The sequence below is a fragment of the Xiphias gladius genome, chromosome 1 (genome assembly GCF_016859285.1).
Source record: "Xiphias gladius isolate SHS-SW01 ecotype Sanya breed wild chromosome 1, ASM1685928v1, whole genome shotgun sequence".
NCBI classification, from domain to species: Eukaryota; Metazoa; Chordata; class Actinopteri; order Istiophoriformes; family Xiphiidae; genus Xiphias; species Xiphias gladius.
The window spans coordinates 23,168,067-23,182,450 of NC_053400.1; the positions used below are offsets into that span (position 1 = coordinate 23,168,067).

At 37.7% G+C, this 14,384-nt stretch overlaps 1 protein-coding gene across 3 annotated transcripts in view; it reads left to right on the top strand.

The window, feature by feature from the left end:
• gpc6a (glypican 6a) overlaps positions 1 to 13,948 on the top strand; it is a 214,598-nt gene extending 200,650 nt beyond the window's left edge. For all 3 annotated transcript variants that reach the window (XM_040134241.1, XM_040134154.1, XM_040134071.1), the window contains 3 exons: positions 9,089 to 9,219; positions 11,532 to 11,707; positions 12,876 to 13,948. In XM_040134241.1, the coding sequence (XP_039990175.1) occupies positions 9,089 to 9,219; positions 11,532 to 11,707; positions 12,876 to 13,099 (531 nt within the window). In that variant the 3' untranslated portion in view covers positions 13,100 to 13,948. The remainder of the gene's footprint in view (positions 1 to 9,088; positions 9,220 to 11,531; positions 11,708 to 12,875) is intronic.
• Positions 13,949 to 14,384: the final 436 nt, after the last annotated feature.

Sequence of the window (14,384 nt, forward strand, 5' to 3'; positions counted from 1 at the left end):
GTAGAACAACTACATATAGCACAGTGACCAACAGCTCTCTGAACTCTCTAGACTTGAAAGGCGAATGTGAGCATATAAACCTTTGCCCAGTGGCTAATCATAAAATATGCAGCTTTTTAGATAAGTTACCTTGCAATAAACTTACTAGTGTGAATATAATTATCGTTTCTGGATAATGCTGGTGCTACTTAGCCTAATTTGATAAAAAAACAAAATTGTGTAAGACTACTAAACATAAGTTGCAGTCCTGTTATAAAGACATAGCCTGGAAAAACTGTTGACCTCTTATATCAAATCTATTTTGAAGATAGTGTAAAGTAATTCACTGTAGCAGACGACATAGCTTCATAAATGTGAATCTGGACGCTCTGCCATCTTTGCTGTAGTTCAAACATCATCTCATTTACTTCTCATAACTGTGGAGAAGTGAAAGCGTATGGAAAGTTATGATTATCAGCTTTTATTTCAAGTTTAATAATTTATTTTAAGCATATAAAGCTTTGAATTTATGACATTATTGCAGCATATAATCTTAAATAAAATAAACAGATATATGATGTGTCCAACTTAGAAAAACAATCACTGTTCTTCTAACAACGAACCTGTACTTGATTTTCTCAGTTACTGCGGGGTTTCTGTAAAGCAGTGCAACAGTGGACTCTGGGCTGCCTTTGAGATGAGGAGAGACACTGAACTTTCAGCTGCACCTAATCATTCAAGTGCAGCAGCAGAGATCGGTGAAAGCAATAGTTTGAAACTGGAGTCAGACTTAATGCCAGGGGCTCGCTTGTAAAGACTTAAACACCCTTAGCACAGTGTGTTTGCGTGCTAATGTGTCTTAATGTGTGTATGTTTGCGTTTATTTATGAACGAGTGTTTGTTTACTGCTGTAGTTGCGCAGTAGAATAGGCTGTGCTCATACTGAACCCTTGACACTGTTTATATTCTACACAAATGGAACACACTGCATTATACTTTCCTAGTGTCAGTTTCCAGATGAATCAGAAATTGATTCATTTACTTACATGTTTATATATGAGTTACCCTTCCTTTCTGCCTGCAGTTCACCTGAAACATTCCTGTTTGCAGACACTCTGTTGTCAGAAGGGACCATATCAATTAAAAATGACTTTACTGGGGTTAAATTTTAAAATAAACAACCACGTTCTGATCAGATTTTATGTTTTTTTTTGTCAGTGCCAGGGTGCTGTGGGGCATCATGAATCAGAGCGACACCAGCGTGTGTTAAAGCTAAACCAGCTTTGGTGTCTCCATGACAGGATTACCACATCAAATGTGAGGGCAGTCTCCTACAGTGGCATCCTGTTGGTACAGGCCCTTTCATGTCCTGTTAAGACCCGAGGCTTCACTGTATGCACTCTCCCAAATCCCCCGTGTAACTAGGACATGATGAGGGATGTGCATGTGTGTGTTTACATTGTGTTTGTTCACTTGAATGAATTGTGACAAAATGGTTTCAAATAGTGGTTAAACTTGAACTATATTTGCGTTGTCTAGATACTTAAACAGATACAGTACCTGCTGATTAATCAAAGTGTTTTCAGTGGCCATGGCTTTGTCTACAGTAGACGTATCTAATTGAGCTAAGGATGGCTGTGAGCAATATACTGTCTGGCTTTAATCCATTAGAGGCAGAATAACCTCAATTTATTTGTAGTCAAGTGGGTTTGTTTAGCCCGATATCACATCGACAGTCTGCTTTCCAGGCTCACAGCAGCAACAGTTTCTGACCAAGCATGAACTCTATATTAAAGCACGAAAAATATCATCCAAACACCTGAAGACATAAGGAACAAAGACCTCTGGAGGAGAAATTTAAACTGCAAAACTTGAACATAGAGTTGTAACAGATAGTAAAAATGCAGCATACAGCAATGGGATTATATTTCTACAACAGGATTATTACGGATTAATTACTAATGTAGCAAGTCCAGTATAAGAAGTCCAATAAAATAAGTCCAAGAAAATGGGTACAGAGAGATGAATCCAATAAAATATTTAAATCCAATGAAACAATTTCAGAATCAGTTTGTCATATGATTCAGAGTCCAGGATTCCAGGTAAGAGGGTGGGGATTTAGGGGAAGGGCGTGTTCTGACGGCGGTCAGTGTTTACTGTATATTAGTGATGCCTACAGGCAGTTTGAGGTACTGTCCATTTAAAATTCTCTCCAAACTTCTGGATCCCCCACGTTGTTCTTTAGCCTACACAACACAGGCAAAGAGTGCACTTCCAGGCTCAGCGCAGCACCAGACTTCTTTTTGGTTTGATCTTTCAAGTAGATCTGTCTGTGAGTGTTGTTACTTACCTAAAAGGATAATAAAAGGATTTTGTTGCTGTTATGTTTATGAAACGAGCTAACTAGGTGCTGAGCTAATCGACCGGATGCCATGCCTAGCATAGCCTGATTTGATTTGATGAAAATGTCATCAACGCAACTTTATGTTAGATGGTCTGGATAAGTGACGTAGGTTAACTGTTACTTACTTCTATGTAAACCGGCACAGTAGAAAAATGCTGTAATGTTGCGCACATTTTATTGTAACTGTGTGATGTGTTAAGTATTTTCTTTGTATTTGTGTTTGCAGTTTTACAACTTGAGCCTAATAAGTCATGCTCAACATGAAGTACAGCTTACTGAGTCTTGAGTTAGCTGTATCTGTCTAGCTATGCGGTGTGACACATATGCGAGGGCAGAATGGGGTGAGTGGTCCTTGATGAGTGTGCACGTGTTTTAATTAGATAACCACAGGGCTGAGCACTCCATTTTCTACCTTTTTTAAATTAATTTTTAAATCTCATTGAGGGATAATTTTCAGAACAACACCTGGCACATGCAGATAAGTAGCCCTGTTATTTAGCATAATGACAAGTAGTTACATAAGCTGTCTAATTCTAGACCCCCTAAAGAATAGCAGAGTTAATTTACTATACTGTATGAGGTGTTTACTCTATTCAGCTATGACATATTTGAGTGAACCACAGGCTATTGTGGCCTGTAGCCAAAGCCAAAATAAAGAAATGTTGTTGCTCACTGAGTTATTACCTCAGGCTTGGTAGAACTAACTTGATAGCTCCTTCTCTCTATCACCTGTCTCTAAACCAGCCTCAAATAGCAATGCAGTCAGTCCCACATCCTGAACTGACAACCACAAAGCACACTGGCACTGCACCTGTGACAACTTTCCTACAACTACAACAATACATCAGAGTTTAGTGTAATGTTAGTGGCACTATCCTGCTCTTTCTTTTTTGTGGTTACAGAAGTTTACACTCAAACAACCCTGGCCAAACTCGTCAGCTGAGATAATGTCATGCTTTCCCACAAGTCCTAATCCTCAAACCCCTTTCTCTTGCATATGTAAAGCAAATATGGTTTAAAATACAAACAATACGGCTAAAATCTAACCTCTGTGTTGCTTGTCCAAATATTTTTGTCTATAATAAGCCACCAAACATAATTATGCTAGAACAAAATAACACTGTATTTAAATTGTTACTGTACTGTAATACTAGGGCTGATTATCTTGCAAAAAAAATGCTGCTCATTATTAACTTGAATAATTGACTGGAGAAGATTCTGACGTTCTGCCTAGTACATGCAGCTTTAGCCTCAATCTTTTGGCATTGTTATGTATGTAGCCATCATCATGCATGCATGTTTAGGATTCTTGTTTTTATAAAGAAGTCGGCTTGAAAAATTTAAAAGTGAGCTGGAGAGGGAGTGTTCAACCAACTCATGGAGGTAATGTAAATTAGCCAGCTAGCTAACTACAATAACTGCTAAAATCTGCTAGCAACATTCATCATTTCAGGAGATTAAATCAACTGTTATCAGATTGAAATGAGAGGCTGCTTTTGTTTGCTTCTGTGTCAAATCAAAGACTGATCTGCTAATAGGTTGCATGTGTAAAACTATCTGCAGAACAGTTACCGTTGGTGAAAATGTATTAATGTCTATATATTTTTTTTGGGGGGGGGCTGATGTGCATGCAGCCTGACGCAATTGCTCCTGCTTTTATTACTTATTTTTACAACTTTTTTATTTTCTTCTTTTGTCATACTCGTTTGAATTTTTACTAGTAACTTATTTAAGCTGCACTGTTTCTAAACATACTAGTAGAGAGAGATTTGGTCTTTTTTTTTTTTTTTTTCACCATGATATTATTTCTTCAGCTATGTTTTCGAATGCTATTATTCAGCTATGCTACCATTACGCAGCAACTCCATGGTCGCATTGCCTATCTGGTCGCATGGCCACCAGAACAATGGCGATCCAAGCAAAAATCTGGAGGAGGACACACAGAGGATGCAGAAGAGCAAAAAATGATAAGGGAAGAGAGCAGGGTCCAGTCAACAGAGACTGATGGAAATGAGTGTATCTCCTTTGTATCGTCAATGGCAACATGAGATCACTGGACTCTAAAAAATAAAAGTTTATGATACTTACATATTTTGTGTAATCTGATATATATATATATATATATATATATATTTAATCTGATATAACACACTTACCTCTTCTACAAAAGCCTTTCCTTTTAAAAAGTTAGAAATAGTTTGCAAGAGCGTGAGTATAAACCCAACGAGGCTGTAAAGGCAGACTGGTGAGTAGATTGGTTTTCGTGTTCGGCGGGATGACATTTAATGTACCCAACAATCTCCGTAGTTTCAAGTGGCCACTTGTTAGCAACCGCCATTTTTAAGACAAGTTAAAGCTTAAAACATCATGAGTGGGGTATTTACTGACGTTACTTATGTCGTAAAAATAAAACGTGAAAATGTCCTGAGCTTGTGTTAACCACAGACCGTATTTTAGGCATCAAACAAAAAAACCAATTGACTTCGAGATGAAGGAACCAAAAGTGAAAAAATTCTAACTTATTTTTGGGTTTTAGGACTCATTCCTGCTGCACTCTATTCACATACTGTTTATTTATTGTTTACTATTGTTTTACTATTTATAATAGTTCTTACTATTTCATTTATTACTTACTCTTTGCTAACTGTTTGTTATGCAATTGTAACAAAGCAATGTGCCTTCAGGGATCATTAAGTTTTTCTCATTCTGATTCTGATAAACCTGATCTGCTAACATGGTGTGTAAATAATTACATTTATTAATCCCTGTTCTGTTTGAAATATGCAGTACATCTAGCAAAACGTACAGAACATAGAGGGAGAATGTGTAAATATAATATTGATGTGACAGACTAAGTCACTACTGGAAAGGTAACTGTGTATTATCAAGTACATAGGAAGAGCAGGCGTTAAACACATCTATTCATAGATGTTAAGTCGACTGTGAGAATTTGGTGCAGGTAGCAGCAAAGTCTGATGTAAATTTCTGCCATAGTCTGAGCTCTTTTCTATAGTTCAGTGTTATTGACAAGTGTTTTTTGAGTGTGTCAATAATTTAAATTTAAGCATTAAGCTCCTTCTTGACCCTGGAAATAGTTTCATAACGCTAACTCAAGAAGGATTTGCCAGCTTTGTCTGGAACTTTCAACCTTTTGACAGTCTTCATCAGCAGATAGAGTATGCTTGTTGTCATGTTGGCTTGAAAAGTGAAGCATCATATTTCATTATTGCCTTTGGAAACAACAGTTTAACAGAAAACTGCAAATGTAAGGTCCACTAACAATCCTTTTCTGAAGTTTTAACTGTAACACACGGTTTATGTTTTATCACTATTGTACCAAACTTGCATAAGGTCGAAAGATCCAGAAAAAGCTAGTCAGCTCACTTGAGTTGGGATTTTTTCATTGAATATTCTTTTTTTCTTTTTTAAATTAAAGCCTCAGTAGGTACATTTTATTGATCAACATTTGTTTCCAAGTAATTGAAAAAAAAAATGTATTGGTACAAACAAGCAGAGAATCTCAGATATAGTGGCAGCTATATTTTCCTCTCCTGTACTGCAAGAACAATCCTTTCAACCAATGAAGAGAGGCCTGAGGTAACAGCCGTTAATCTGTGTCAGTCACTCCTCACTAGTTAATTAATGGGGTTGGAGTAAGGAGGAGTGGGAAGTTTGTAATTTCTTGTTTGTTTGATATTTGTGGAGATTTCCTTTTTTTGCAGCTGAGTGACTACACACAGAGCTGTGCCTAGACCTAAAATCTGGATGCACCCCTGGAAAAACTCAGCTTAACCTGCTAGGTTCGAAGACCTTACTGTACATATTTGTGTACTTTGGCATCTCAGCTGAAATATTACTAAGATTAAGGATAGAGGCTTTGGGCTTTGCATTCAATCAGATGATGTTTTTGAAATATATGTGTATAAATTGTATGAGACAGATACTTTGCAGTCTATGCTTTTCAGAGCCTTGAAGAAATCAGCAGCCGAAATTGGTTCAGTCCAAAACAATTTACAGAAAAAATTGCAATGCTTTTGAAAGCAATAGAATTTCACAGAGAAGGTCGTAACCCATAAACAATGTTCTTTCTTGCCAAAATATATTTTAACACATACACACAAACACACACACACATACACACACACACACACACTCACGATGAATACATCACCTGTCTAATACAGGGCTCAGTTTCTGGCTTCATTCTGTTTTATGGATGCAGGATATATCTATTGATCTGTTTGTTTTGAGTCTTTAAGCATAAAATCACCTGTTTTCTCACTCACTGTAAACTTGGTGTAGCTATACTAATTTTCCACGCTGTATTCATAAACCAAAGTAAAAGCAAAAACATATAGCCAAGTAGCTGCACATTTGGGGCATTATGTGTAGTATTTGTAAGTTTTTGTAATCTATCAATAACAAAAATGCTCTTAAGTTTATTCTATATTGTTACTGGTATTAAATAACAAACAAATTAGTTTGGCAGTCAAATGTGACTAAGTTCAGGGCTGCGGTCGGACAGTTCTTTTTTGCTTAGGAAGGTCCCTAACTGAGTGAAATGACCTTTGAAGTATCTAAGTGGCAGCTGTGATAAGAGCTGGTTGAATTCTGTAAAGCTAAGGAAAGGTGTTTGGACCATCCTTTATGAAAGCAAAGGAGATAATGTTGTCACACAATTCCTTGCAGCAGCAACATTTAAAGAGACCCATGTCGATAACATTCTCCGTCACATAATTACATAGTCTAGTGTAAATGCAGTCGGACTCTCTTAGCACTGTGGTTGTATTTTCCTAAGTCCTTATGAATTCTCTTTCACATTTTTCCTTGACCTCATGACAGTTTCCAGTTTCCAACCGCAGCCCCAGTGTTGTATCCCTGGTAGCAAAACCTCCAGTTTAGATTCTTGGCTACTTCCAGCAAACTGTCCATGTTTAGAAGTGGGAGGAAAGTGAAGGATCAGCTGCTTGTCCATTATATATATTGTATGAAAAGTTACAACTTTTTCTGTCACACTGCATTATCATTATTATCATTATAATATATATTTTTTTAAAGGAAAAGTTCAACATTTTGGGAAATATGTTTATTTGCTTTTTTGACAAGAGGTAGATAAGAAGATCAATGCGACTCTACGTCTATACAGTAAATATGAAGCTACAAACAGTTAGCTTAGCCTAGCAAAAAAAAAGAATGGGAAACAGCTACCCTGGCTCTGTTCCAAGATAATAAAAAGACCAGCTTATCAGTAATTTTAAAATTACTTAATTAACACATTATATCTTGTTTGTTAACCCAACAAAAACTACAGTGTAAACTACAGTGACAAGTTGTAGTTTTACACGGGGTTATGTACTGGACTATTTGTGGACGGTGCACACTATGGCCAAGAAATAGGTACATAACCCCCTGTAAAAGAACAACTTCTGCTTTTTTTACGGACTGAATAAATAAAATGTAACGTGTTAATAAGTCAGCTTTGAAGGTGCTGGAAGGCAGATTTTGTTTTGTTTACACACAGTCAGGCCAGCTGCTTCCCCCTTTCACCAGTCTTAATGCTAAGTTAAGCTAACTAGCTGCGTGCTCTAGATTCACATGTAAAGAACAGACATAAGAATGGAAATCAAATTTCTCATCTAACTCTCGGCAAAAAAGGAAATACACGAAATTTCCAAAATGTTAAACCATTCCTTTACATTTAAAAATTTTGAATATTATCTCATAACTTTTTAAGTGAATCTGTGTTCATGCTGTCATCCAAGGTGAACATGTAATCATTTACCCAAATGAAAATTTTGGGCTCTTATCCAATATTTTTTACATGTGGTGCATTAGGCTTTTGCTGGTTTGCAATCGGCTTGTGTCTCTGAAGCATGTAATTCACTTGTGAATGTATATAAATGCCTGTAATTACTGACAGTTGACTTAAAATTATTTTTTAATTATTTCATATTTTCATTTGTCACTGACTGTGTCTTAACACATATACAACAAAACTAGTTTTTCGTGTTTCTAATGAGAGAGAGAGAGACTTAGAGGACGGAGGTAGATGGTCTCATTCAAACCTCCGTTCCTCATGTTTTTTTTTTTTCTTGTTTGCTGGTCACCCGGTCAAATTTCTTGCTGAGTCCAGATGGAGTCAGTCGGGGGTGACCGCTCATGCCAAATATCAAATTCGCAACCCCAAGTCTGTCTTGTATGAATCAGTGATGACCACAATATGGGTGGAAGTGGACAAGAAGCAAAATGGAGCTAGAGACCATCTTGCGATAGGATCACACCAGCCGTGAAGCCCATCAACATGTTTAGGTTCCGACCCATGAGCACTCAGTTGTCATTACTTGATTATTACAGGAGTACTCGTACTCACGCACACAGAGACTCACGAGGTGTAATAATGGGTCGGACCACACCCATCTTCGATCTTGTCCTTCATTTTGATCTCAACCACACACCTGTGAAGTGTCATGGCTGTTTATGAACTATAACAAATAATAAAACAGTCACAAATATTTTTTACTGTATGTTGTATTGTTTGGTTATTTTGGAAACCACGTAATATCCATTCTGAGAACTACAAAGGTTGTGTGTTCGTCAGTGTTACTATTAAGCACAACAGCTTTGATGGTCGATTCACTTCTCAGCCATTAAAATGAAAAATGATCAACCTAATATATTTCTTTCCTCTGTTTTGGCCCATGGCAGGTGACTGACATCAAAGAGAAGTTGAAGGAGTCCAGGAAGTTCTGGTCCAACCTGCCAGATGACATCTGTGCCAAGGGCAAGCTCACAGAGTCTAACGAGGAGCAATGCTGGAACAGCCACACTAAGGGCAGGTGAGGACCTCTGCAAGTCCCAGCAGAGTCACCCTGCTCTACAGTTATCACATTTTGCCTACCAGGGATTAAAATAACCACACTGAGTTCCCAGATTAACACTCTCTCTGTAAGTACAATGGTTAGTGCTTATATGGAGAACTTCTACATAAGCTGTGAGGTTCTAATACAAGAGGACTGTGAAGTTTCCAACACCTCTTATCACCACTGCAGCAGGTAGAGTATCACCAAGCCATACAGTAGATTGGACAGTAAGTTGTTTTCTCTGACAGTGAGCCAGAGACACTGGCAAAAAAAAATATATCACCCCATCACTTTGGCCATCTCTAAGTAAGAAAATCACCAGATGGTGCAATAAATAAACGTTAATTATCTTGTTTATGCCAGTACCATTTTTAAGCATCGCTCTAAATCTAGTAGGTAAATTGATTATCCAGACATAATAAAATGTCAGTAACAGTCAGACCATTGCAGGAGTGTGTTATAAAATCACCAGATTCTCATGTTACTTAAACACAAACTATGTCCACTTCATTTTGTATAAGACTAATTAAATTAAATACAATTTTAATAGTTAAATGGTAATACAACAGACATGCACACGTGTATAAATGTGAACAAGACTGCAATTACTGCTGCAATTAAGTAAATCCCATCATTGAAATAGACAATTAAGACTGATTACATATTTATATTTTGTCAGATTTAAGCAGCCATCATTACAAAAAGTAGCACATACAATTCTGTCTAATTTCAGTTGGTCTACTTCTAAATTCTTAGCTTGTCACACGAGATGATGAGATATTCACACATGTTCTTCAATTTCAAGAGATTATCTAATATGTGGTGCTGTGGAGTAAGCATGGATGCAAATTCTGGTCAAACACACTTGAAAGAGATGGACAAAATGGCTGCACAAGAGGCTGACCCTGCAACCGGGCTGGCATATAACAAGAACTTGAGCTCTATAATATCTGTAACTTGATTAGATTGCTTTGGTTTGGAAGAGAGCTCTCAACGCACAGCATTTTAAGAAAACAAATCCTAGTAGAGACAACACAAGTAACTTTTTCACCACTTTGACAATATGTATGCTTCATTTAAAAAAACACTGCAAATAGATACAGCACAAGCAAATTGAGGAACATATTCACCAATTTCCCCCCAGATATGTAACATAAAAATTATGTTTTATTAATTTGAAGCTTTTTTGTGATAAATGGGAGGTTTGTGTTTTGGTTTCTTTATTTGCTTGTTTTGGTATTTACAATGTGTTAAGCTCTTCATACAGTAGATTGACTCTGATTCACTGTCACTGATGTCGCTTGATAGCTTCATTTAAATGTTCTGTTGCACATTACAGACTCTACTTATATTTTACACAGTTATTTGAAGGTAAACTATAGTTAAATCTAACATGAAAACGTTCTTTGCTGCACAATATTTTTTTCTTGTTTTCATTTAAAGGTGCTATATGTATGGTTTTGCTATTGCTACTTAGCCAACGTAAGCATTAACAGCTGTTTACTTACCAGTGTAGAAGAAACGTTGCGAGTTCAGAATCAGAATTAATTCCTTTATTCACCAAGAGCTGTCTCCAGTGGTGGAAAGCAATGCCAATGTTAACTCTTTTTTGCCTTTATTTCTATCACATCTTTTTCTTCTACTGAAGTTAGCATGCTAACCAGCTAGCCCTAGTCCATCCCGTCTGGTAATACCACTTTGAGATAGTGCGGCACTGTAGCATCCGGTCTCCCCTCAGTCCAACATGAGAGGATGAAGAAGTAGCACTGCCCAGACAGCATAATCTAACCTCTTGTCTTGTAAACGCAATTATGGCTGAAGCTCTTGGCAAGCGACCATCATCACCACAGCCACTACCACCACCCGCTGCCGGCAAGAAACCTTGTTCGGCGGCAGAGGAAACTTACACATAGCACCTTTAAACTATGATATATTTTTTAAATTATCTTAAAGGACAGGCTCCTATTTGATTTGGCTAATGTAGACTGTTAAAGCCTCACATTAGCTTCATGATATTAGCTTTGGCAGAACTTTGCTATACATTTTTTTGCACAGATTGAAGCCTGTAAATTTTGCCCCCCATCTCAAAGGGATCTCTGTATGGCCAGTATATAGAAGAGAAAAAATTACAGCCACTCTTTCAATGTATATATGGGTTAATAGGTAATGTTTCAAACAGATTTGAAAACATGAAATAATGGGCCATTTTAATAATAGTGCTGGCAGTAATACTACATGGAAACATTAGATGCTAGGTTAAGGTCTTGTAATGTGTGTAATCTTTCCAGATATTTTCCCGAAGTGGTGAAGGAGGGTCTAACCAACCAAGTGAACAACCCAGAGGTGGATGTGGATATAACCAGGCCTGACACACTGATCCGGCAGCAAATCATGGCTCTTCGTGTCATGACCAACAAGCTAAAAAATGCCTACAATGGAAATGACATCTACTTCCAGGACTCCAGTAAGTTTGCCAATCTCTATGGTGTTTGGAAGTTCAGGTAGAGACATGATGATATCAATTATTTGAAGTAAAGTGCAGAGAGAAAAGTTGGACAACATGGATACACACACACACGAACACAAAAACACAGCTGCAGAAATATAAATTGTTATTACCAACATAAGATCTCAGGTGTCATTCATGAAGCAACTCATCATACAACTCCACAGGATGCATCAGTGTTGCACTGAGCCAATACTACTAATTAGGAGAATAAAAAGGGTTAGGTATGGTGACACAACCAATGATATAAATCTCAAATGCTGCCGTGACAGAAACCATTCTTTCAGTCTGATTCTGTGGGTCCTCTTGAGCTGACAAGATGAGAGAATCTCTGAGCTACATATAAAATGTGTGGCTTCATGGCTACTGCCGGTAAATTTTTAACTTAAACTCCATTTTAGTTGCTGTCACATCTGTTTTTTCTGTTAGGAGTGGTTAAACATCAGAGACCAAGTAGTGAAGCAACTAAAATAGTTGCATAGGGTTGCTGCAGGTTTACCCACTAACATACTCTGTTAGTAGAACATCCTTGCTTCAGCCTTTTGCATACACTGCTATTTATAACCACCAATTTTTGGCCATTTTCAATTATATAAAACCTGTTTTTTGCTCTGTCAACTGGAACGGCCCGGGCTGCATTAGCACTTATGACAAGAAGAAATTTGACATTAAAAGCAATTAATTTCAATTAAGTCGACCCATTAGGGCTAACAGTGTTTGGCCTAGTTTTGTACTGAACTGAAAGGGCACAGGTTGACCCAGCAGCAGACTAAACCTACTACTGAACCGAAGACAGTCAGAATCAGCACCAAGCCTAACAGTGTTATGAAGGGGGTGTGATCACTTAATGGTGTGTGCTCTGAAGTATAATTGGATAGTCAGTGACTGTGTATCTTTTGAATTGAACTGAATGAAACGATTCAATTCAGCAAAGTGAGTTACCAAATTCTACCACCACCTGTATCACTAGAATGCATGGGTGAGCGTCGCTGTGCCACTTTCTGGAGAGACCAGGGCTTGAGTTTATACTCTCATTTCCCCATTTGCCATAGACTTAACTAATAGCTGCTTGTGATGATATATTATTTTTATGTAAATTTTAATTTATGTGATTTCGTTGCTGCAGGTGATGAGGGCAGTAGTTCTGGCAGTGGCAGCGGCTGCTCTGACGGCTGCACAACAGAGTTTGTTTTTGTTGGAACAGAGGCTCCTGTAATCGGAGCTGACAGGAGTGATGAACGCGCAGCAGCAGCAGCCGCAGGCAAGTCGCTTTCCCGTGGACCCTCCCTACTGCTGGTGATTGCTGCCCTCACACTCCCACTCTGGGCAACGCAGACTCAGTGGAGATAATACAAGAGTGTGGCCTGATCACTGACTTTTATACTGTTACATACAGTATGTTTAACAGCAAGGTCTACTGCTGTTCTCTCACTGGACATGTCAAACCTCCTGGAAACCTGTCGAGAATGTCTTACTGTATGGTAGGACTGGAAGTGAGTGCAGTGCTGCATCCTGCTCGTCCCCCAAAGAATGCTCGGTGCCATCACTGAACTAGCTTTCACATCTCTGAGAAAAAGAAAATGTGGTGTTTTCTCATTATTCTAAAGTGGATTTTGAAAAACATGCTCCTCTTACAGGCAGTGACACCATCTCGAGATGGCTCTGTCAATGATTTTTCCGATAAAGGGGAATCTATTTTTTCTTTTTCTTTGTATGATGAAGATGTGAAAATGAGACACCCATTTTATCCTATTAGTCTTCTCCCCCTCAAGCAAAAGGAAAAAATCTTACTGTGTGCATGCGTGGAAATAATGTTAACTGACAAAAACATTTTTGGGTTGTTTTTTTTTTTAATGCAGGCTACACAGTTTCGGATTAGTTGGTACAGGATTGTACAGTGCTAGCAGTTCACCTGGTTTCCCGTTTGGTCGTGTCAGTACAGCTTCAGGAAACAGCAGTTCTTACAGCCACTTCATAGTTGCACATGTGATTATCTCTAAGAAAGTGCTAATATACTGCACTAAGATAACTGCTTTGCACAGGTTATTTTTGTTCACTTCACAAGTTTATAAAGCTACATGAAACATCCATCCCATAGAGAAAGAAGATCTATATTTTCAGATCATTTAACTGATTGTATTGTACTTATAAACAGTTACAGTATGTATTTCACTGGAAGGTACTGTAATGTAATGTTACTGGTTTAGTTAATGGCTACATTTTTATAAATGTGTTATTTGTTTTTACAAGTTATTTGATCACCGTAAAATGAAAAAATAAAGTTTTTGCCACAACAGTAAGCCATTATGCTAACAATGTTCCGTTACCTGATTTACCCTCTTCTGTTTAGGTATTTAACATGCACCCAAACAGTTCCTTTTTATTTCTCAGAGGACTCAGAGTATATTAGTAATATTAGGTATATGCTAATGAAATTTTCATTTATTTTCTTGGCTGTGTTTATGACTATGATTTATTTTTTATATTTTTCATTACTTGTTTATATTACATATATGGGAGATTAGAAATTGTAAGCCTCCATTCAGCCCTCCGACAGGGCCTGCAGGTTCACCCACTCACACCTTATGAAGCACCACACTGAAATTTGCATGTTCTTGTTTGGCCAATGAGAACA